Source organism: Schistocerca nitens, chromosome 4 (assembly GCF_023898315.1).
Source record: "Schistocerca nitens isolate TAMUIC-IGC-003100 chromosome 4, iqSchNite1.1, whole genome shotgun sequence".
NCBI classification, from domain to species: Eukaryota; Metazoa; Arthropoda; class Insecta; order Orthoptera; family Acrididae; genus Schistocerca; species Schistocerca nitens.
Window position 1 is genome coordinate 904,347,807 of NC_064617.1, and position 23,689 is coordinate 904,371,495.

Sequence of the window (23,689 nt, forward strand, 5' to 3'; positions counted from 1 at the left end):
TATCTCAAATGCGGTATTGTTTCGCCGTTTGTTCTTGTAATGATTATCATACACGTTCCCATAAGCACCTGTGCATAGACTAACTGCCCAGAAATCACCAATAAATACGACTTCCTGTCGTATTTATTGAAACGCCACTTAACCTAAAAACACACACTAGTAATAGCTGTGTGTCGTGGAAGTTGTCCTTTAACTGCATAGTCTCCCCAAATATCTTTCACTACTCTTGGCCGCGCACGTGCAGCAGTGAGCAGTACAGTTTCGAAACTTAAGTTTCGCAAGTGCCTCCGTGTACACTGGGCTTACAGTAACGAGTTTCTAAACACCCAACATTTTCAATGGTGAGCTCTACGATCTGTCTTGTGGCAGTTCTTCGCCCAGCAGAGTGCACTGTCTGCTGGGTGTGACGCGCGCAGCTGCGCTCTTGTGACGTCAGCGGCGGGCAGTCCCCTGATTGGCGGCAGCCTCGTGGCGGCACACAGTGGCGGGAAACGGGAAGCGGGCCGCCAGAGCTCCGTGCACCTTCGGCCGGGCTGGACCAACCGTTCCACGTTCGCAATGGCGCCGCCTGTGCTGCCGCTCGCTTGTGCCCTGCTGACGCTGCTGCAGCGGTCGACAGCGCAGTCGCCCTTCTACACGGTGCCGCCGCCACTCATCGAGGCCCTCAGCCCGAGGGGACTCCGCATATCCATACCGGGTAAACTGTCTGTTATATCTACTAGTATACCTGCGTGAGGCCGTTCCGTCAGCGAGCACGCTTCACTATCTGCTAGTTGTAATACTACCCTTCACTGCAAAATCTGATATCACTACACACTTATTTAGCTTAGTTTTCGTGAGTTTGCGTAGTAATTAATTCGTAAATCCAGAATGAGATTTTCACTCTGCAGCGGAGTGTGCGCTGATATAATGAAATTGCGCCTGTTCGTTGCTTAGTGACCGACCACGTTCCTATTCTGTTGAACCTTTAGTGGGCATTACCTTCCATTCCGAAAAATCAACAACAAACTTAAAAAGTGGTAGATATTATGATGTAAGATTTTTTGGCGAATTTCACTGATGAAATCTTCTGAAGCTTACGGTAACGTAGTTATGAATGAATGTTGCAAAGAGTTTCTTACTCACCTTCAGCTGAAGGTGAAGAGTCATTTGTTAGAAACATAGATTTAGGACGACACTGGTAATAGGCTGATAATCATTGAAAATTTCATCAACTGGCTGGTGTTCTGTGCGCGCAGTGTGACGAAAGTGGGAAGTTAGTTTCCTTGAAAACAAATATTTTAAAGGTATATGTACACGGTGTATGACAACAGTATTTAAAGAAGATTTTACATTGCAAGCAGTCACGTATCGGAAAAATTTTGTGCTGCTTGTTTACACACTCAGCGTTTCTGTCAGGCTATCACCATAATAATACCGCCTTAAGACTGCTTCTGTAGGGGTCGCTAAGGCAATGTTATAGTGTTATGGTGCTCAGAAATAGCTGGTTTGAGTCCTGGTGGTGGAAGAATCTTCTATTCCCATTATTTGGCAATGAGAGAAGAGGTCGTGGTACAGAGTGCCTGATGACGGAAATCGGCACCTTTGTCGTCAATTAAATCCTAGATCTCCCCGCAACGTTTAGTACTGTTGCTGACACATGAAACAATAACGCTTTTTGCTTCTTATAAGGGAAACTCCCCATCACGCCCTCATCAGATTTAGTGATAAGATGAATCAGTGACAGCTCGTCGAAAATTGAACACAGATCAAGCATGAAAACGGGAAGGTGTACTGAACTGTGAAAAAAGCAAAATAGAAACAGGGAACGGCCCAAGTCAAGATATGCGGCATCGAGCTAAGACGAGTAGCCACGGCGTCGTGGTTATGTGGTCAGTATTGGACTGCCAAGTGGGCGATCTGTGTTCAAATCTCCCTCGAAACCCACTCCCCCACCCCGCAGAATTATGAACTTCCATCCGGTCATTGACGTGTCTGTTCCCTATATTCAAATTTTTGTCTGTGTCATGGTGTACCGTCCGTCTGCAACACAGAGGTGTAAGGAATAGACCTCCAGACGTACGTACCTCCTTTTTGTTCCACAGAAGTACCACATTTTGATTCTTGCGCTTCATTTTGGAAGTTTCGTCTCTTGAATTCCTTTGTTGTAACAAAGTTCACACCAGTTTTTCATTTCTGGGAGAGGTCTATGCAGCATCTCACCTGCTCTCAATTTTTATCACATTTACTTGCGACAGTCATATATTCTTACCACGTGACATTTAAAGGTCTCTCTCCGAGTTTTTCTTGAATAATGCGAAAACCGAAGCTTCCAGCGAAAATCTTTGCTGATACGAAAGTAAACTGCATTAAACTTCCCACGAAAAAGCTGCTGTTTATTTTTTCTTGCAGACTAATAGTTTCTGCGTTGCAGGGGATGGAAAAATAGCAGATTAATACATTTTTTAGTTGTATAAAATTGTTCCATAAAATGGGTTAAGAACAAATGTTAAACGTACCACAGCTAAGTGCAGCAGAACCGTACTAAGGGATAAATTGTGTTCTGAGGGCATGACAGGGTGGAGCGTAAAATCGCGACGTAAGGTAGGTCGCCGGATTATAATACACTTACCTCCTCCTTAGGTTTGCAAACTGAAGAGCGAGCAGATGAATCTCTCTCTCTCTCTCTCTCTCTCTCTCTCTCTCTCTCTCCCGCACTGTCACAAAAAGCAACTATAGGGTGTTTCATAAAGTTATTCTGATAAGATATGAGTCAATAATAATAATAATAATAATAATAATAACGCAAGAAACTCATATAAAAAGAATCGTTAAAAATCTCTGCACAAGGTTCTACACTGCTACAGGGAAATTGATTCTTGGTCACCCTGTACGGCAGCTTTAGTGTTCTTCCGAGAGAGGCTGTTTCTCCCAATGTAAGCGCTGCTCGCTTTTTAGTTTACAGACTGACTATACCTCCCCAACATTTTCTGTCCAGCTCTCATGTGAGTAGACAAAAAACTTCAATGGGCTGGAATACTTCGTTCGCAGCATAATGAGAATGAAATGTATAACCCCAGCCTTAGCTGTGTCAAAACCTTGAGGCTAGTAAGCTTGTAATGACTCTCTGTAAAAAAGTAAGCAGCCTAAGTGTCGTTGAACTTCATTTATTTCAACTCAAGTCCAGCAATGCGTTACAGCAGATCTGACGATGAACAGTCCTATTCCTCAGACACCTTGCAAGACATATGTGTGTGTATATATGGTAAGTGGTTCCATTCAGCGCAGCCCTCTCTGCAAGTGCCAGCAGTTTCTGAATGGAAGACGTCTACTAGTAACAGTTGATGGCGAGATAAGTGCAATAACTTTCTGGTCATTCATTAGTTCACCACCAAGTGACTACAACAATTACCCGGCTGTACAATGTTACCAACAACAGATAACAGCAAGAAACCACATTTACCAGTACAGTCCATTTCTCACCAACATAACGTGATCACCGACATCATCACACTTACAAATTAAAAATTTTATTTATTAGCATTTGGCCGTCGCCTTAAAGCCAGCCATCTATTCACAAGTTATGCGCTTCCCAACCATTGTTTGTAGGAACGTATTTTACGTAAAGCTCACTTAGTAACTGCAAATAAGTACTGAATAAACTGAAAATAACTCCACTATATAAATCCTAGCTCACTGAGGTTATTTTGAATACTTACATAAGTGAACTGGATTGGAATGCTGGGGAGGTATAGTCTGTTGGTAAACTGAAAAGTGAGTAGCATTCATGGTGGAGAAAGTTGCCCCAGAAGATCACTACGACTGCCGTACAGAATGGCAAGGAATCAGTTTCCCATCTAGTAATGCAGAACAGAGTGCAGAGATTTACATAGAATCTGTCCAGATGCGACTTAATTTAGCATCTCCTATCTGGCATGCCTGAGACTGTCGCCAGTAATTCACAAGGCGACCTGCTGAAAGGTCAGTATAACTTCGTGAAACGATGTGTAGTTGCTGTGAGGTGGAGAAAATGGGGATGCGCCTGCTCTCTGCCGTTTGCGGACGTACACTACTTGATCAAAAATATCCGGACACCTGGCTGAAAATGACTTAAAAGTTCGTGGCGCCGTCCATCGGTAATACTGGAATTCAGTATGGTGGTGTTCCACCCTTATCCTTGATGACAACTTCCACTCACGCAGGCATACGTTCAGTCAGGTGCTGGAAGGTTTCTTTGGGAATGGCAGCCCATTCTTCACGGAGTGCTGCACTGAGGAGAGGTATCGATGTCCGTCGGTGGGATCTGGGACGAAGTCGGCGTTCCAAAACATTCCAAAGGTGTTTCATAGGATTCTGGTCAGGACTTTGTGCAGACCAGTCCATTACAGGGATGTTATTGTCGTGTAACCGCTCCGCAAGAGGCCGCACATTATGAACAGGTGCTCGATCGTGTTGAAAGATGCAATCGCATTCCCCGAATTGCTCTTCAACAGTGGGAAGCAAGAAGGTGCTTAAAACATCAATGTAGGTCTGTGATGTGATGGTGCCTCGCAAAACAACGGGTACATGCCCTCTCCATGAAAAACACCACCACACCTTAACACCACCGTCGCCGAATTATGTTGGCACTACACAGGTTGGCAGATGACGTCCACGGGGCATTCGCCATACCCACACATTAATCTGATCGCCACATCGTGTACTGTGATTCGTCATTCCACCCAACGTTTTCCCACTGTTCAATCGTCCAATGTTTACGTTCCTTACACCAAGCGAGGCGTCGTTTGGCTTTTACTGGCGTGATGTGTGGCTTATAGGCAGTCGCTAGACCATGAAATCAAAGTTTCCTCACTTCCCACCTAACTGTCACAGTACTTGCCGTGGTTTCTGATGCAGTTTGGAATTCCTGTGCGATGGTCTGGATAGATGTCTGCCTATTACACATTACGATCTTCTTCAAATGTCGGCGGTCTCCGTCAGTCAACAGACGAGGTCGGCCTGTACGCTTTTGTGCTGTAAGTGTCCCTTCATGTTTCCACTTCTCTATCACATCGGAAACAGTGGACCTACGGATGTTTAGGACTATGGAAATCTCAAGTATGACACAAGTGACACCCAATCAACTGACCACGTCGGAAGTCCGCGAGTTCCGCGGAGCGCCCCATTCTTCTCTCTCCCGATTTCTAATGACGACTGAAGTCGCTGATATGGAGTACATGGCAGTAGGTGGCAGCACAATGCACCTAATATGAAAAACGCATGTTTTTGGGGGTGTCCGGATACTTTTGATCACATAGTGTACAAATGAGGGTAGTGCATGATTTTAATCCGGCAACGTACCATTCCTCACACTTCTGTCCGACATTTATGACCCTGTTAAACCCCCAGAAAGTAATGTATCCCTTAATGCTGGTCTAGTGAACTTACATATGGTACAAACATTTAATGTTTATTATTAACTCATTTGATTCAACAATAAACATTAATTTTGTGCCATTGCAACAAAATTGTGATTTTTTCCATCACCTACAACACGGAAAATAGAGAAATAATGAATAGCATCTTTTTTGTAGGAAATTCAGTGCATTTTGTACTGGAAAAACTTTTCGCTGAACTTGCGGTTTAGTTATTAAAGGAAAAGTTTAAAGTCATCTTTTGACAGCCCCGTCCACCCTCACTCACACACCACCTGTCGGATTTTTAGTATGTGGCAGTACCTCCTACCAGTGTACAAAAATTTGCGACTAATGATTTTTCCCTCTATTCTACATTTCTTTGTTGTCTGGATTTCGTACTAAACACAATAAGTAACTATTATGTACTCGTATTTCTTACTACAATCAAAATAAGCTTACATATAGTAGTATCAATGGAAAACACAAGACGGAGAAAAGGGGAGAAACGTATGAGAAATTTTGGTATTCTATCGCAATTCAGCACCACCTTCTTTTACAAAGCATCAACTTCTTTTACAAAATATTTTCAACAGTTAGAAAGCATAAAATTTACTGGTGTTAAAGCGACTACAAACGTGTTAGAAGGCATCAAGATTAAGTTCCGTCGATGATGTCATTAGAGGCTGAGCATTAGTTCGGGGTTTGGGGATGTCTAGGGAATGACATGGGTATCCTTTCGATAGGAACCATTCCAACATTTGCATTAAGGTATTTAGGGAAACCTAAATAAGTATGGCCGGACGGGAATTTGAACAACCGTTCTCCAGAATGCGTGTTCACTGGGCCACCTCGTTCGCTACCAATTTTGACAAAGTGGCTGTTTGGTCTTGGTTGCACCAGCTCCCTGGATCTATATGGACAGTCTTATTTAAAATTAGCGCAGTGCTCAGTATCTGATTGAAGATGGATGCTACACGATACCGGCACGGGCATCAGGCACTCGTACTCAAGAGGTGTTTCTTTTTTAGCGGATGCCATATTAGGATTCACCGAGCAAATATAGTGTTGTCGGCTCGGCCACTAACTGGATTGTAGCAGTTCCCTATCCGTTTCAACCCATAGAGGCAGGAGGCCCGTCACCCTCTGTCGCCTCCAGACAATGGAAGGCACTCACCTGAGCGGCTTGAATTCTGTCCTTAGAACACAGCCACGAGAGTCTTCGTCGTTTGCCGTTCGTCGTAACGAAGTTTCGTGTGGTAGGATATAAGGGTTTACAGGGATTCCTGCAGCTCCGAAGATAGTCAGTGTGGTCAGTCACATATTGAGCTAGCTGTAGATCTAAAAACAAGGTAGTCTTTATAAATGGTAAATCAGCTGATGTTTCCAAACCACTTTCCTACCAGTTTGGTTGTTCCTTTATAGTTTTCTTAGGCGGAAGTACGCTACAGGCATCAAAGTTTAGTTTCTGACTGCTGCTTGTCTCCCTTACCGTACTGTTCAGTGATGCGTATCGTAAGTAATATGGACGTGTGTTAAATCGCTGAACTGCTCTTCTCACGAACTATTCAATGCCAATATATATCGTATTGTTAAAGAATGCTTAAAACTAACGGATAACAAACGCTTTGCGTGTCCGCGGACCACAATTACGACCTCTGTGATGTGGATCGTATTCTTTATTATACAATATTATAATACATTTTCCATCGAAAACTATCTCATCACGTTGACAGTTTACGTGATAGTGTTTTACATTATTTTAAGCTAATGTTCCCTTTTCTCATATGATTTTACATTTGATATGTACGAATTTGATTTCATTATCAATCAGATACCTACAACTTGCAGAAAATCGTTATACAGTGGAACCTCGCATAACGAGCATCTATAACGTGCAGTTCGCATAACGAGCAAAACAAATCATAAAATTACTCGCTTAACGAACTCTTTCGCATAACAAGTAACGACGATTTAGTGCGACGTCATGAAGGCAGCAGAGGATCAAGTAGGTAACAATGAATTCAGTACGTACCGCAGTCTGGATTTAGCGCTCTTTCTGCGACCATCTTTAGAGTGCAGCTTATGATCTCTCATTCACCTGAACTTGTGTTCACGGTGTTCCTTGTGTGCAAATTTTAGTAACCTTCGTAGAAATGTCGCCGAAGATAAAACCGCAAGAAGACAACCATAAGAGAAACAAAATGACCTCAGACATAAAACATAAAATCATTGAAAAACGCGAACATGGTGTGAGCATTGCTGATGTAGCACGCACATACAGTCGGTCAACATCAACTATTTGCACCATCCTCGAGAACAAGGACAAGATTACCGAGATCGGTGCTTCAAAGGGAGTGAAAAGTATTTAAGCAACAGATAAATATAAAGCAATTGCAAGGAGCCATTACTAACGAGAGCATCACGTGTGAGAAGGCGGGGACGATTTTCGCCGACCTCGTTAAGGAAACACCAGGATCATTAACGGCCGAGGAAGTGTTTAACGGTAGCTGTGGGTGGTTTGAAGAGTTTAAGACCCGGCATCCACAGCATAGTTAGCCACGGCGAAGCAGCCAGCTCCGACACAAAGGCAGCAGGGAACTTCATCTGAGGGTCATCTGCCGCAACAGGTTTTTAATTGTGACGAGACAGGCCTGTTCTGGAAAAAAGACGTCGAAGCGTACCTTTTTAACAGCAGAGGAGAATGCATTGCCCGGTCACAAGCCAATGCATGACTGTCTAACACTGCTATTCCGTGCCAATGCCCCCCTGCGGGTTCGGGGGTTAGAATAGGCCCGCGGTATTCCTGCCTGTCGTAAGAGGCGACTAAAAGGAGTCTCAAACGTTTCGGCCTTAATGTGATGGTCCCCATTAGGGTTTGACCTCCATTTTTCCAAATTCCACAGAAGTACGAGCCTTTTGGGGAAGGACACCTTACGTGGTGCACCATCAGTCCTCTGTGCCCTAAGGCCTTGGCACTCTTGATCGTCTTGGCGTCGTCACTGCACCCTCCATTCGTCATTTTGTGCATACCCACCTGATGGATTGTGTACGTAACGCCCTTAGTGCGTCACCATCTGCACCCACGATCACTATGGACTACCCATGACACCCAAAACCCAGCATGGTAGCCAGCCCGTTGTGGTGGGGTCGTCATGTACCCTCTAGGTTGTAGCCCCCTGACAACACAGGGATCGTACTGCCGATGCCTGAGCTGACACCTCCCCACGTAAGCCAAGGAGTCGATGCTCGTCTCTCTGGGGCATCAGGACTCCCGGCAACGGCCATCCTGCCAGGTGGCCTTTGCTGTGGCTGGGTGGCGCCCGTGGGGAGAGCCCCTGATCGGAGTGGGTGGCCACGGGGCGGATGCCCCGCAATGAAGCGGGTGAAGTCTCAATCCGGTGGTCGCACGACCGCCAACGTCTCTAAGCGCGGTAAGACAGAATTTAATGCTGTGACATATAACCCCAAATCGTTCCCTTCCCTAGCCACGCCATGGGAGGAACGTAGGGCTGTGGACAGACAGGAGCCGTATTCACCGCGATACCTTGTGTGCAGCAGAACCGATGGGGATTCGTTTTTGGGGACTAAGCCTCTCTTCTTTGTTCACCATCTTGAAGATAAGTTTGGGGAAGTGGCATCTGTTTCCAAAATGAGGAGCGGGGCTATTTTGATACAAGCAGTTTCATCTGCACAGTCCCAGGCATTACTCGCCTGTGAGAAGCTTGGTGACATCCCCGTTACTGTCACTCCCCATAAGTCCTTAAATTTGGTCCAGGGGATTATCTTTCATAAAGATCTTCTGCTACAGTCTGATGACGAGCTACGGGAGAACCTGGCACGACGAGGTGTGCACTTTGTCCGTCGTGTCTTTAGGGGGCCCAAGGATAATAGGGTCGCTACTGGTGCCTTCATCCTGGCCTTTGAGGGTGACTGCTTGCCTGAGAAGGTCAAGGTCATGATCTACCGGTGCGATGTCAAGCCCTGTGTCCCACCCCCTATGCGATGCTTCCAGTGCTGGAAGTTCGGACATATGTCCTCCAGATGCACTGCCAGCCCCACGTGTCGTGATTGTGGACGACCTTCACATCCTAATGCTCCATGTGCTCCGCCTCCCACCTGCGTTAACTGTGGGGAGCATCATTCTCCCTGCTCGCCAGACTGTGCAGTCTACCAAAGAGAGCGGAAGATACAAGAAATTGAGACCCTGGACCGTTTAACTTACCAAGAGGCAAGGAAGAACCTAGAACGGCTCAACCCCACATCTATGTTGAGGAGTTATGCTGCTGCAACTCTGCCGCCACCAGTTCCTGCAAAGACTCCCTTCTCAGTTGGCCCACAGAATGGTAAAGTTACGCCTGCCCCACCGCTAGTAGGGTCCACACTCTCTTCCACTGCTCCCCAAACACCCGGTTTGGGAGCAGTGGACCCCAAACAACTGGGGACATCCATCCCCGCCTCTCAGCCGGAGGGGCCCCAGCCTCCTCCGACTGCTCAGCCGGAGAGGCAAGAGTCTCTTCCGGCTCCTCAGCTGGAGAAGCAACAGCCTTCTCCGGCTGCTCAGCCGGAGAGGCAACAGCCTCCTCAGGCCTCACTCGTTCGGAAGGGGTCCCTTGGGGGAGTCCCTTCCAAGGATTTTACCAGTGTCTCGCAAGACGCTAGCCAGTGGCTGAGGAACCCACCAGCTGCTGGTCGAAGGGCTTCACGCTCTTCCTCTGTTCCTGACAATGCATCAGGAAAGCCCTCCCAGCATGCGAACCCTCCTCCCAAAGACAAGAGAGAGAAGAGGAAGCTCTCTAAGAAGCCTAAAGACCCGGTGGTTCCCGCGCCAACGCTTCCTGTCAGCTCAGCCTCTGAGGATGAGGTCGAGCTCTTTGCGTCCCCTGATGACCTCGATCTCGCCATCTCAAATACGATGGCAGTTGCGACGTCAGTCACTCAGTCGGTGGCAGCATGTGAGTCTGTGAAGTAATTTGCTTTTTCAGTACCTTAATGCCGTTACAGGACACGCTTTGTACAATCCTCCAGTGGAATTGTGGCGGTTATTTTAGCCATCTCCCTGAGCTACGACAGCTTCTAAGCATGACACCTGCTTTCTGCATTGCCCTCCAGGAAACCTGGTTCCCGGCAATGCGGACCCCTGTCCTTCATGGATACAGGGGTTATTACTGCAACCGTAGCACTTACAATTGTGTGTCAGGTGGAGCCTGCGTGTATGTCCTTACCTCTGTATATAGTGCTCCTGTGCCCCTTCAAACATCATTGGAAGCTGTGGCTGTACGCGTAAGGACTACCCAGGACATAACCGTCTGCAGTGTCTATCTCCCTCCAGGTGGTACAGTCTCCCTGACCGAATTGGCTGCACTTGTCGCCCAACTCCCCACGCCTTTTCTTCTCCTGGGGGATTTTAACGCCCACTATCTCCTGTGGGGTGGAACGAAGGTTACTGGCCGAGGCAGAGAGGTCGAGAATCTCATCTCCCACCTCGACCTCCGCCTCTTAAACACTGGCGCTGCCACACATTTCAGTGTGGCGCATGGCACGTTCTCGGCCATAGATCTGTCGTTGTGCAGCCCAGGGCTTGTACCATCGGTCCACTGGAGAGTCCACGAGGACTTGTGTGGTAGCGACCATTTTCCGATCTTCCTTTCACTATCACAGCGTCGCTCCCTTGAACGTTCGCCTAGATGGGCATTTAGCAAGGCAAACTGGGACGCGTTCTCATCTGCTGCCACTGTTGAATCTGTCCCCCATGGTACCATCGATGTGGCGGTTGAGACACTGACTGCAGCGGTTGTTTCCGCTGCGGAACGTACCATTCCTCGTTCGTTAGGGTGCCCCCGGCGAAAGTCAGTGCCTTGGTGGTCTCCAGAGGTCGCTGACGCCATTAAAGGACGTCGGCGGGCTCTTCAGCGACATAAGCGGCACCCGTCTTTGGAGAACCTAATTTTCTTCAAACGTCTCCGTGCTCAGGCACGGCGGCTCATCAAACGGCGGAAACAGGAGTGCTGGGAGAGGTACGTTTCCACCATTGGTTCCTGTACTTCACCCTCCCAGGTGTGGATGAAGATTCGGCGCTTCTTTGGAGTGCAGCACTCTACAGGTGTCCCAGGGCTTACCATCAACGGGCCTCTGCGTCGGGGACTTACCCGCCTGCGTTTCGTGCGCTTAAACGCCGGGAGGAACGCAAACGGCTTTCTTTTGCTTCTCGTCACCCTGAGACGTATAACGCCCCATTTAGTTTGTGGGAACTCCAAAGCGCCCTGGCACAGTGCCCCGATACAGCCTCTGGGCCCGATGGCGTCCACAATCAGATGCTCAAACACCTGTCCCCGGACTGTCAGCGATTTGTTCTTGCCATTTTCAACCGCATATGGGGCGATGGTGTCTTTCCGTCGCAGTGGCGAGAAAGTACCATCATTCCGGTGCTGAAGCCTGGTAAGGACCCGCTTACTGTGGATAGCTATCGGCCCATCAGCTTGACGAATACCCTGTGCAAGCTACTGGAACGTATGGTGAGTCGACGGCTGTGTTGGCTGCTCGAGACTCGGGGTCTTCTGGCTCAGTGCCAGAGCGGATTCCGTCAGGGCCGTTCCACCGCCGATACTTTGGTCTTCCTTGAGTCTGCAATCCGCACTGCTTTTTCCAGGCGCCAACACCTCGTCTCCGTCTTTTTCGACCTCTCCAGAGCATATGACACGACGTGGCGGCACCATATTCTCGCCACATTGCACGGGTGGGGTCTCCGGGGCTCTCTCCCCATTTTTATTCAGAATTTTTTATCTCTTCGGACATTCCGCGTTTTAATTGGCACATCCCATAGTTCACTTCATATCCAGGAGAACGGCGTTCCACAGGGCTCTGTATTGAGCGTGCCCCTTTTCCTTGTGGCCATTAATGGCCTTGCAGCAGCAGTAGGGTCGTCTGTCTCACCCACGTTATATGCTGACGATTTCTGCGTCTTTTTCAGCTCCTCCACCATTGGTGTTGCAGAACGTCGGTTGCAGGGAGCCATACGCAAGGCGCAGGCGTGGGCCCTAGCCCATGGGTTTCAGTTTTCTCCTGCGAAGACTTGTGTTATGCACTTTTGTCGGCGTCGAACTGTCCATCCCCACCCTGAGCTCTATCTTCAGGATGCTATGCTCAGGGTTGTTGACACTTACCGTTTTCTGGGATTGCTGTTCGATGCCCGGCTTACTTGGCTTCCACATATTCGTCAGCTCAAGCGTCAGTGCTGGCAGCATCTGAATGCCCTCCGCTGCCTGTGCAACACAACTTGGGGTGCAGATCGTAACACGCTGCTGCAGCTCTACAAAGCCCTTGTGCTGTCCAGACTGGATTATGGGAGTGTGGCGTATGGCTCAGCGTCGCCCTCAGCGTTGCAACTGCTGGACCCCGTTCACCACTGTGGGGTTAGACAGGCGACAGGAGCATTCCGCACAAGTCCTGTTAATAGCCTACTTGCTGAGGCTGGGGTTCCTCCGCTCCACATTCGGCGTCTACAACTCTTAGCCAACTATGCTGCCCACGTTCGTTGTTCGCCTCGTCACCCTAACTACCGTCTTCTTTTCGCCAATGCGGCAGTCCATATCCCACGCCGGCGGCCTCGATCGGGCCATCCCATTGGGATCCGTGTTAGGTCACTCCTTAGTGACCTCGAGACTTCGCCTCTTCCATCTGCTTTTCAGGTCCACCAACATACACCACCTTGGTGTATTCGTCGGCCGCAGCTTCGGCTGGAGCTCTCACAATGGCAAAAGGATTCAGTTCCTCCTGCAGTCTTGCGCCGCCAATTTCTTGCTCTCCTCGACGCATCCCGCGACTCGGAGGCTATCTATACAGATGGCTCGATGGTTGATGGCCGTGTGGGGTACGCTTATGCTCATGCGGACTATGTAGACCAGCGCTCCTTGCCGGACGGCTGCAGTGTTTACACCGCAGAGATAACGGCCATTTTTCGTGCCCTTGAGCGTATTCGTACCAGCACTGGAGAGTCTTTTGTCATTTGCAGTAACTCTCTCAGTAGTCTGCAGGCTCTTGACCAGTGCTACCCACGCCATCCCATTGTTGTTGCCATCCAGGAGTCCGTTCATGCTCTTGACCAGCGGGGACGTTCAGTGGTGTTCATATGGACCCCGGGACACGTTGGGATAGCGGGAAACGAACACGCCGACAAGTTAGCTAAAGAAGCCACCCGCAAACTGCCGTTGGAGATCGGCCTCCCGGCCACTGATCTCCGATCGGTGTTACGCCGTCGGGTCTTTGGGATGTGGGCAGACGAATGGCGCACTCTGTCTGTACCCAACAAGCTGCGGCGTGTAAAGAAGACCACGACCGTGTGGGGTTCCTCCATGCGGGCCTCTCGCAGGGATTCTGTTATTCTCTGTAGGCTCCACATTGGTCACTCCTGGCTGACGCATGGTCATCTGCTGCATCGAGAGGACCCCCCTCGTTGTCGCTGTGGTGCAACCATGACGGTGGCCCATCTGTTGTTGGAATGTCCTCTTTTAACCGCTCTCAGGCGTGCTTTTAATCTCCAGGGTGATTTATCATCTCTTTTAGGTGACAATGTCTCTATGGCAGATCGTGTTTTAAGTTTTATTCGCGCAAGCGGCTTTTATAGGTCCATTTAATTTTATTACATCACCCTCTTTTGTGCTGTATCTTTTACTTTGTTTTGTGTTGTAATTCGACTCCACCCTAATCTTTTAGGCTGGAGATTTTAACGTGTTGCAGAGTGGCTGGCTCATCCTATTATTTTCGTGATCAGCCAACCACAGTCCTCTGCTGTGCAGTTTTAATTCCTTCTGCCTTTCTTCTCTGTGTTGTTTTTGTTGCTGTGCTCCGTTTTCCATGTTTCTTTATTACTGACCTTGGGGATTTTCTTCCCCTGGAATTTTTATCTTGTGCTTCGAATGACTAATGGATGGTTTCCCTGTGCTCTGTGTGTTTATGAAACAAGGGACCGATGACCTCTGCAGTTTGGTCCCTTTAATCCTCAAACCAACCAACCAACCGTGCCCCCCCCCCCCCCAGGGGATCCACAATTCTTTTGTGGATACGTGCGTAGCGAGCACGGGACCCCGAGCTGATGTGGCCTTCCTTCCTTTCCGAGCTGCATACCTTCCCTTTCCGCATCCTTCCCCATCCCCCATCTTCGCCCCCCCCCCTCGCCTCTGGCTCTTTCCTTCCCTTTCTCCCCCACTGGGGGTATGGTTTGCGCCTACGTCCGGAGACGGACGCTTGTAAATGTACCACATTCTTCGCCTTCCTTGCTTGAAAGTCTTCATCCTTCCTTTGTCCTTCTCTTTTCCTTACCTCTTCTCTCTACCCTTTTCTCCGCTGCGGCGTTTGAGACCTCTCTTCTTTCCTTTCCCTTTCTCTTTCTTCTTCCCTGTGCGTGTCTGAAGGCCGACCCACGCACTTCCATGCGTAGCCGGTGACGGGGTAACGCGTAACTCCCCGCCCCGGGTAGACAGGTAGGACACGTACGTACCCCCTGGTAACGGCCAGGCCCAAGGAGGGGTGATTACCCGAGCTGATACCTTCCGAAAGTGCCGATTGGTCCCTCCGTCCGTTTGTCGGGAGGTGTGACCTGAGGTGTGAACAATCACCTAAGGCGGGAGTGCCCTCAGAGAGGGCCCCCACAAGGGAGGAGCGCGCCATCGGAGACGCCGGTAATCATGGGGGATTCTTCCGCAATGGTTTCCTCACCTTCCACTATGTCTGCTCACAAACGTAAGTTCACTGAGTCTCAACCACAGTCAGTTCTTCCATCGTTGCCACAGTTCCTTGTTGTTTCTCGGTCTGACGAAGGTCACGACTTCTCCACGGTCAACCCATTCATTATTCAGAAAGGTGTCGACGCAATTGCAGGTCCTGTAAAGTCTTGTTCCAGATTACGGAATGGCACCCTGTTGTTAGAAACAGTCAGTGCCCTCCAGGCACAAAAATTGCTGCGTACGTCACTACTACACACCTTCCCTGTCCGGGTGGAACCGCACCGTACCTTAAATTCCTCGCGTGGAGTGGTTTATACACGCTCCCTCGATGGACTGTCTGACGAAGAAATTCAGCACTACCTGTCTGACCAGGGCGTAACGGCTGTTCATAGGGTTATGAAAAGGGTTGACACGAACATCATTCCAACCCGCACTGTCTTCTTGACATTTGACAAAGTTCAACTCCCATCGAAAATCAAAGCCGGCTATGAGATAATTTCCGTTCGCCCTTACGTCCCAAACCCTACGCGTTGCTATCGGTGCCAGCGGTTCAATCACACCAGCCAGTCCTGTTCCAATCCGGCCAAATGTGTTACGTGTGGCAGGGATGCCCATGAGGGTGCTTGTCCACCTCTGTCCCCTCGCTGCATCAACTGTATGGGTGACCACGCCGCTTCCTCTCGAGATTGTCCCGTTTAAAAGGACGAAAAGCTCATCCAGGAAATTAGAGTAAAGGAAAAGGTGTCGACCTTTGCTGCTCGAAAATTATTCGCCAGTCGACAGCCCACCGTGCCTCAGAAAGGAAAATACAGCGCTGTCCTTGCTTCTCATCGGCCAACAAAGGAGGCGGCCACGCAGACATGCGACCTCACCTTTAGTGCCACGGTCGTCAGATCGGCCAGCGCAAAGATCGCCCGTTCAACCTCACCACTTTCGCCTGCCCACTCTGGCTCACCCTTCGTCGAGTTCTGCTAAATCTCGAGCCCAAAAGTCAGACACCAAGACTTCGAAAAAACAGCATACTCGTGAAGAGTTTTTACGTACGGCAACTTCCCAACCATCGGTTCCTCCTTCCTCTAAACATCATACTTCCAAGAAGGCTACAAAGAAACCCAGTTCCTCTCCTTCTCCGCCAAGGCGTGTCCCATCTACAGCACCACCTGGCGGAAGTCGCCCTCGGCCGTCTTCTGTGTCGCCGAGGCGCACTGCTGGCGGCCGATCAACCGGCCGGTCGCTGGTGGCAGGAGCTGCTCCTGACCAACCTATGGATCAGGATCTTCTGCCTTCGGCTGAATGCCATTCCATGCTGTCGGTCGCAAGCTCAGAGCAGTCGTTGAGTTGACAGCGACCTTGGTCACATTCCTCCATCTCCAGTTCACCCTATGTCCATTATCCACTGGAATATCCGCGGTATTCGAGCCAATCGGGATGAATTGTCGATCCTCTTAAAATACTACTCGCCGGTCATCTTTTGTCTTCAGGAAACAAAGCTGCGTCCCCATGACCGCTTTGTTCTCCCTCATTTTCAGTCGGTCCGATATGATCTCCCCTCTGTTGAAGGCACTCCAGCACATGGAGGACTCATGATTCTTCTCCATGAAACTCTCCATTATCACCCAATCCATTTAAACACTTCCTTCCAAGCTGTCGCCGTCCGTCTTTCCCTTTCCGGATACACGTTCTCTCTTTGTACTGTATACATTCCATCGTCCACACCAATGGCACGAGCTGATCTCCTTCATCTTCTTGGTCAGCTTCCACCCCCATATTTGCTGGTTGGGGACTTCAATGCCCACCACCCGCTTTGGGGATCTCCACATCCTTGTCCACGTGGCTCACTATTGCTAGACGTTTTCCACCAAGCAGATCTAGTTTGCCTCAACACTGGGGTCCCTACATTTTTGTCTGCCTCCACGACAAATTTATCTCATTTGGACCTTGCGGTCGGTACTGTTCCGCTAGCTCGGCGCTTCGAATGGTTCGCCCTTGATGATACACACTCGAGTGACCACTTTCCATGTGTCCTTAGACTGCAGCCTCAACAGCCATATATGCGCCCGCGACGCTGGAAGTTTGCCCAAGCCGATTGGACACTTTTTTCGTCTCTAGCGACATTCGATGACCGTCACTTTCCCAGCATCGACGATGAGGTCACACATATTACCGACGTTATTCTTACAGCTGCGGAACATTCAATACCACGCACCTCCGAATTGCCCCGGCGCCCCCCAGTTCCTTGGTGGAACGAGGCATGCCGTGATGCTCTACGTGAGCGGCGACGTGCTCTCCGCGTTTTCCGCCACCATCCTACTTTGGCCAACTGTATCCGCTATAAGCAGCTCAGAGCGCGATGCCGTCGTGTCATCCGCGATAGCAAGAAGGCAAGCTGGAAATTCTTTATTAGCTCATTTAACACCTTCACTCCCTCCTCGGAAGTTTGGAGTCGGCTTCGACGGTTCTCAGGCGCGCCTAGTTTCTCCCCGGTCTCTGGGCTCACTGTCGCGCATGACACATTAGTGGACCCCGTCGCAATTTCTAACTCGTTGGGTCAGCACTTTGCCGAGATTTCGAGCTCTTCAAATTACCCGCCAGCGTTTCTCCCGAAGAAACGTGCAGCGGAAGTGCGACATCTTGCTTTCTCCTCTCAAAATCGCGAAAGCTACAATACTGTTTTCTCCTTGCGGGAACTCCAACATGCACTCTCTTCTTCTCGCTCCTCCGCCCCAGGACCGGATGGTATCCACGTCCAAATGTTGCTGCATTTATCAACCCATAGTCTGCGTTACCTCCTTCGCCTTTATAATCGAATTTGGACCGACAGTACTTTTCCCAGACGATGGCGGGAAGCTATCGTCGTTCCTGTTCCGAAACCTGGAAAGGACAAACATCTCCCCTCTAGCTATCGCCCCATTTCTCTCACGAGTAGTGTCTGTAAGGTTTTGGAGCGTATGGTAATTACCGTTTAGCGTGGTGGCTGGAATCCCGCAGTCTTTTAACACCTGCCCAATGCGGATTCCGAAAGCATCGTTCCGCAGTTGACCATATTGTTGCTCTCTCCACTTATATCATGAACAATTTTCTCCGGAAACGCCAAACGGTAGCAATATTTTTTGATCTGGAGAGAGCATACGATACCTGTTGGAGGACAGGCATCCTCCGCACACTGTTCTCTTGGGGCTTTCGCGTCCGGCCATCCTGATTTAGGTTTTCCGTGATTTCCCTAAATCGCTCCAGGCAAATGCCGGGATGGTTCCTCTGAAAGGGCACGGCCGACTTCCTTCCCTAATCCGATGAGACCGATGACCTCGCTGTTTGGTCTCTTTCCCCAAAACCAACCAACCAACCATCTTGGGGCTTTCGAGGCCGGCTGCCGCTTTTTCTTCGCGCATTTATGGCAGAGCGCACATTTAGGGTGCGGGTGAACACTACTCTCTCCCGCACTTTCTCCCAAGAAAACGGGGTACCCCAGGGCTCCGTGCTGAGTGTTGTACTGTTTGCCATCGCTATAAATCCAATTATGGATTGTCTCCTTCCTGATGTCTCGGGCCCCCTCTTTGTGGATGATTTTGCGATCTACTACAGCTCTCAACGGACCAGCCTTCTTGAACGACGTCTTCAAGGATGTCTCGATCGCCTCCACTCTTGGAGCATCGAAACAGGCTTCCGTTTCTCTCCCAGTAAGACCGTTTGTGTTAATTTTTGGCGGCGTAAGGAGTTTCTTCCGCCCTCCTTACATCTAGGACCTGTCAACCTTCCGTTTTCAGACGTCGCTAAATTCTTGGGTCTTATGTTTGACAGAAAACTGTGCTGGTCCTCCCACGTTTCCTATCTTTCGGCTCGCTGTCTGCGATCGCTTAACACCCTCCGTGTCCTGAATGGTACCTCCTGGGGAGCGGACCGAGTGGTCCACCTCTATCGCGCCTTAGTGCGCTCGAAATTGGATTATGGAAGCATAGTCTACTGCTCTGCTCGGCCGTCTATTCTTCGGCGTCTCGACTCTATCCACCACCGTGGATTACGTTTAGTGTCTGGAGCTTTTTACACTAGCCCTGTGGAAAGCCTTTATGCCGAGACTGCTGAACCTCCGCTATCCAATCGGCGAGCAGTCCTTCTAAGTCGTTATGCTAGCCATCTGTCTTCCATGCTTGCTAATCCAGCCCATGACCTTTTTTTCGACGCCTCCTTTGATGTAGGGTATGCAGGCCGCTCCTCCTCCCTAATACCCCCGGGAGTCCGCTTCCGTCAACTGCTCCATTCTCTTTCCTTCCGCTTTCCTAAAACCTTCTTGACAACTTGGGGTACGGCACCGCCTTGGCTCCGTCCCCGGATCTGCCTGCTCCGTGATCTTTGTCGATTTCCCAAGGATGGTACCCCTACACTTGTTTATCGTCGGGCATTTGCTGCTCTATGTGCGCAAATGTCGGACGCCACATTTATTTACACCGACGGCTCGAAAACATCGTTAGGTGTAGGGAGTGCCTATATTGTTGGCGACACCCCGAATCAATTTCGGCTTCCCGACCAGTGTTCGGTGTATACTGCGGAGCTTTGCGCTGTTCTCCAGGCTGTCCACTACATCCGCCGCCATCGGCGGATACAGTACGTTATCTGCTCAGATTCTCTCAGCTCTCTCCTCAGTCTCCAAGCTCTTTACCCTGTGCACCCTCTGGTCCACCGGATTCAGGACTGTCTGCGCTTGCTCCACCTGGGGGGCGTCTCGGTGGCGTTCCTCTGGCTCCCGGGACACGCTGGTATCTGTGGGAATGAGGCGGCCGATATAGCGGCCAAGGCTGCAGTCTCTCTTCCTCGGCCAGCTATTCAGTCGCTTCCCTTCACAGATTTACGGAGCGGTTTATGTCGCAAAGTTGCTCATTTATGGCATGCGCATTGGTCAACACTTCCCCATAATAAATTGCGGGAAGTGAAAGCCCTTCCTTGCGCTTGGACCTCTTCCTCCCGAACGCATCGTCGGGAGGAGGTAATTTTAGCTAGACTCCGGATAGGGCACTGTCTTTTTAGCCATCGACATCTTTTAAGCGGCGATCCTCCCCCACTCTGTCCCCACTGCTCTCAGCTGTGGACGGTAAGACACCTTTTAATTGAATGCCCCTATTTTAATCCGTTACGCTCCCGTCTACAGATATCGCCTGATCTATCGTCGATTTTAGCAGATGACACGCGCTCAGCCGACCGCGTTCTCCAGTTTATTAGTGACAGTGAAATGACGTCAGTCATTTGAAGCTTTTTTTGGGGACAACCAACCCCTTTCTGTAGTGGATTTTTAAGCCTTCCTTCCGCTTTTAGTTTCCCCAATTTTATGACTTTCGTTCTCATTGCTGCTGGTTTTAAATTTCGGTTGTTTACTGTTTTCTAAGTCACGGACCGGGCGCTAATGACCTTAGAAGTTTTGCGCCCCAAAACCAAAACAAAAAAAAAGAAACCAACCGTGCCAATGCAACTGGCGATTTGAAAATTAAACCGCTGCTTGTTTACCATTCAGAAACTCCACGAGCCTCCAATAAGTGTAAAGTCCAGAAGAGCAGGTTAAGTGTGATGTGGAGGTCCAACAACAAGGCTTGGGTGACACGTGATCTTTTTGTGATTGGATCATTTTTTCGATGGAAAAAATATTTGCTTCAGGTGAATCTGCCACGCCATGTCTTTTTACGGACAACACTCCTGCCCATTGTCCAGGCCTACAAGACCACGATCTAGAAGAATTTCAATTCATCAAGGTTCAGTTTCTGCCTCCCAATACCGCTGCATTACTCCAGCAGAATATTTCTAACTGTAAGAAGCTCCATACTAAAGCGCTCTTTGAGCATTGCTTTGAGTTGACTGCAGATACCAGTCACTCTGAGAGTTTTGGAAATATCACTTCAACATCGTTGGCTGTTTAAAGGCGATCGAAAAGGCGTGGGAAGGGGTTACCAAGAGAACTCCCACTTCTGCTTGGAAGCAGCTTTGGCCAGAGTGCATTGTCGAATGTGACTCGGGCATTTGAATCAGTACCTGAAGAGCCTGTAGCCAACGAGATTTTCATTGGTCAAGAGCATGGGACTAGAAAGGGATAACAATGATATCGATGAGCTTGTGGAAGATCACAGCCAGAAATGACCACCGAGGAGCTTATGGAGTTGTAGTGTGTTTCACAGCAGGAAGTTACGGAAAGGAGCTCGCGGAGGCGCAGGCGGAGGCGGAGACAGCAAAGCAGCAATCTCCTGCCGCAACAAAAGAAATGCTGAGAGCATGGGAATCGGTTCCCTTATACATGGAAAACCCCCCATGAACCATGGACCTTGCCGTTGGTGGGGAGGCTTGCGTGCCTCAACGATACAGATAGCCGTACCGTAGGTGCAACCACAACGGAGGGGTATCTGTTGAGAGGCCAGACAAACGTGTGGTTCTTGAAGAGGGGCAGCAGCCTTTTCAGTATTTGCAGGGGCAACAGTCTGTATGATTGACTGATCTGGCCTTGTAACATTAACCAAAACGGCCTTGCTGTGCTGGTACTGCGAACGGCTGAAAGCAAGGGGAAACTACAGCCGTAATTTTTCCCGAGGGATGCAGCTTTACTGTATGGTTAAATGATGATGGCGTCCTCTTGGGAAAATATTCCGGAGGTAAAATAGTCCCCCATTCGGATCTCCGGGGGGGGGGGGGGGGGACTACTCAGGAGGACGTTGTTATCAGGAGAAAGAAAACTGGCGTTCTACGGGTCGGAGCATAGAATGTCAGATACCTTAATCGGGCAGGTAAGTAAGAAAATTTAAAAAAGGAAATGGATAGGTTAAAGTTAGATATAGTGGGAATTAGTGAAGTTCAGTGGCAGGAAGAAAAAGACTTTTGGTCAGGTGAATACAGGGTTATAAATACAAAATCAAATAGGGGTAATTCAGGAGTAGGTTTAATAATGAATAAAAAATAGGAGTGCGGGTAAGCTACTACAAACAGCATAGTGAACGCATTATTGTGGCTAAGATAGACACGAAGCCCACGCCTACTACAGCAGTAAAAGTTGATATGCAAACAAGCTCTGCAGATGAAGAGATTGATGAAATGTATGATGAGATAAAAGAAATAATTCAGGTAGTGAAGGGAGACGAAAATTTAATACTAAAATGTAAACTGAGTTGCTCGACGCTGAGATGGAACATCTCCACAATGCACTAACGAAGAACGGATATTCGTCCGCCGAAATAAAACGTGCGTTGAGGCAGCCACGCAGAAATCATACTGACGCACAGGCTACTGCAAAATCTAAGGTTTTACTGCCGTTTGTTAAAAATGTAACGGAAAGAATAGGGAGGATCTTGACAAAGCGGAATATTACCGTAATTTACAAGCCCACCAGGAAGATACAGGAATACCTTAGGCCTGCCAAGGACGCCCGCAAACCATTGGAAAAATCTGGAGTGTATAGGATCCCATGCAGCTGTGGTGATGTTTATGTGGGTACCACCAAAAGAATTGTTTCTAAACGTTTGGAAGAGCACAAGGGAAATTGTAGAAGAGGAGAAACGGAACGATCAGCTGTTGCGGAGCATGCTTTCCAGCCAGGGAACCACAATATTCGTTTCGAGGAGACGCAAGTACTAGCGGCCACGAGCGGATACTACGAAAGGCTCTACAGGGAGGCAATCGAAATCGCTAAACACCCAAATAATTTCAACCGAAAGGAGGGGGGGCGTCAAATTAAACGGTATATGGATGCCTGTGTTAAAGAAGATGTGTACCACTCGTCCACTACTGGGTGATGGCAACGGCGATCGACGGCGACGGACAGCGACCAATTGCACTGACGTTTTCAAAACACGTGACGTCACGCCGCGTCGCGGGGTGCCGGACCCGGAATTTAGCGGCAGTCAGTAGCGAGCCAGTGTGTGTGTTGGACCATCAAGCTGCGGACCCCCTTGAAGATGTCTCCCGCAGTCGGAGACGAAACGTTGGGAATCACCTCAGAATTCATCAACCGACCACGGCATAACAGCCCGGATAATTATAATGGACATGAAAATTTAATAGTCATGGATGACTGGAATTCGAGAGAAGGAAAAGGGAGAGAAGGAAACACAGTAGGTGGATATGGATTGGGTCTAAGAAATGAAAGAGGAAGCCGCCTGGTAGAGTTTTGCATCATAGCTAACACTTGGTTCAAGAATCATGAAAGAAGGTTGTATACACGAAAGAATCCTGGAGATACTAGAAGGTATCAGATTATATAATGGTAAGACAGAGATTTAGGAACCAGGTTTTAAATTGCAAGACATTTCCAGGGGCAGATGTGGACTCTGACCACAATCTATTGGTTATGAACTGTAGATTAAAACTGAAGAAACTGCAAAAAGGTGGGAATGTAAGGAGATGGGACCTGGATAAACTGAAAGAACCAGAGGTTGTACAGAAATTCAGGGAGAGCATAAGGGAACAATTGACAGGAATGGGGGAAAGAAATACAGTAGAAGAAGAATGGGTAGTTCTGAGGGATGAAGTAGTGAAGGCAGCAGAGGATCAAGTAGGTAAAAAGACGAGGGCTAGTAGAAATCCTTGGGTAACAGAAGAAATATTGAATTTAATTGATGAAAGGAGAAAATA

At 48.9% G+C, this 23,689-nt stretch overlaps 1 protein-coding gene across 1 annotated transcript in view; it reads left to right on the top strand.

Annotated features, from left to right (window-relative positions):
• Positions 1–498: 498 nt before the first annotated feature.
• The window catches only part of LOC126253465 (beta-1,3-glucan-binding protein-like), a 117,129-nt gene continuing 93,938 nt past the window's right edge, over positions 499–23,689 (top strand). The window contains exon 1 of the mRNA XM_049954820.1: positions 499–697. Coding sequence (XP_049810777.1) covers positions 559–697 — 139 coding nt within the window. The 5' untranslated portion in view covers positions 499–558. The remainder of the gene's footprint in view (positions 698–23,689) is intronic.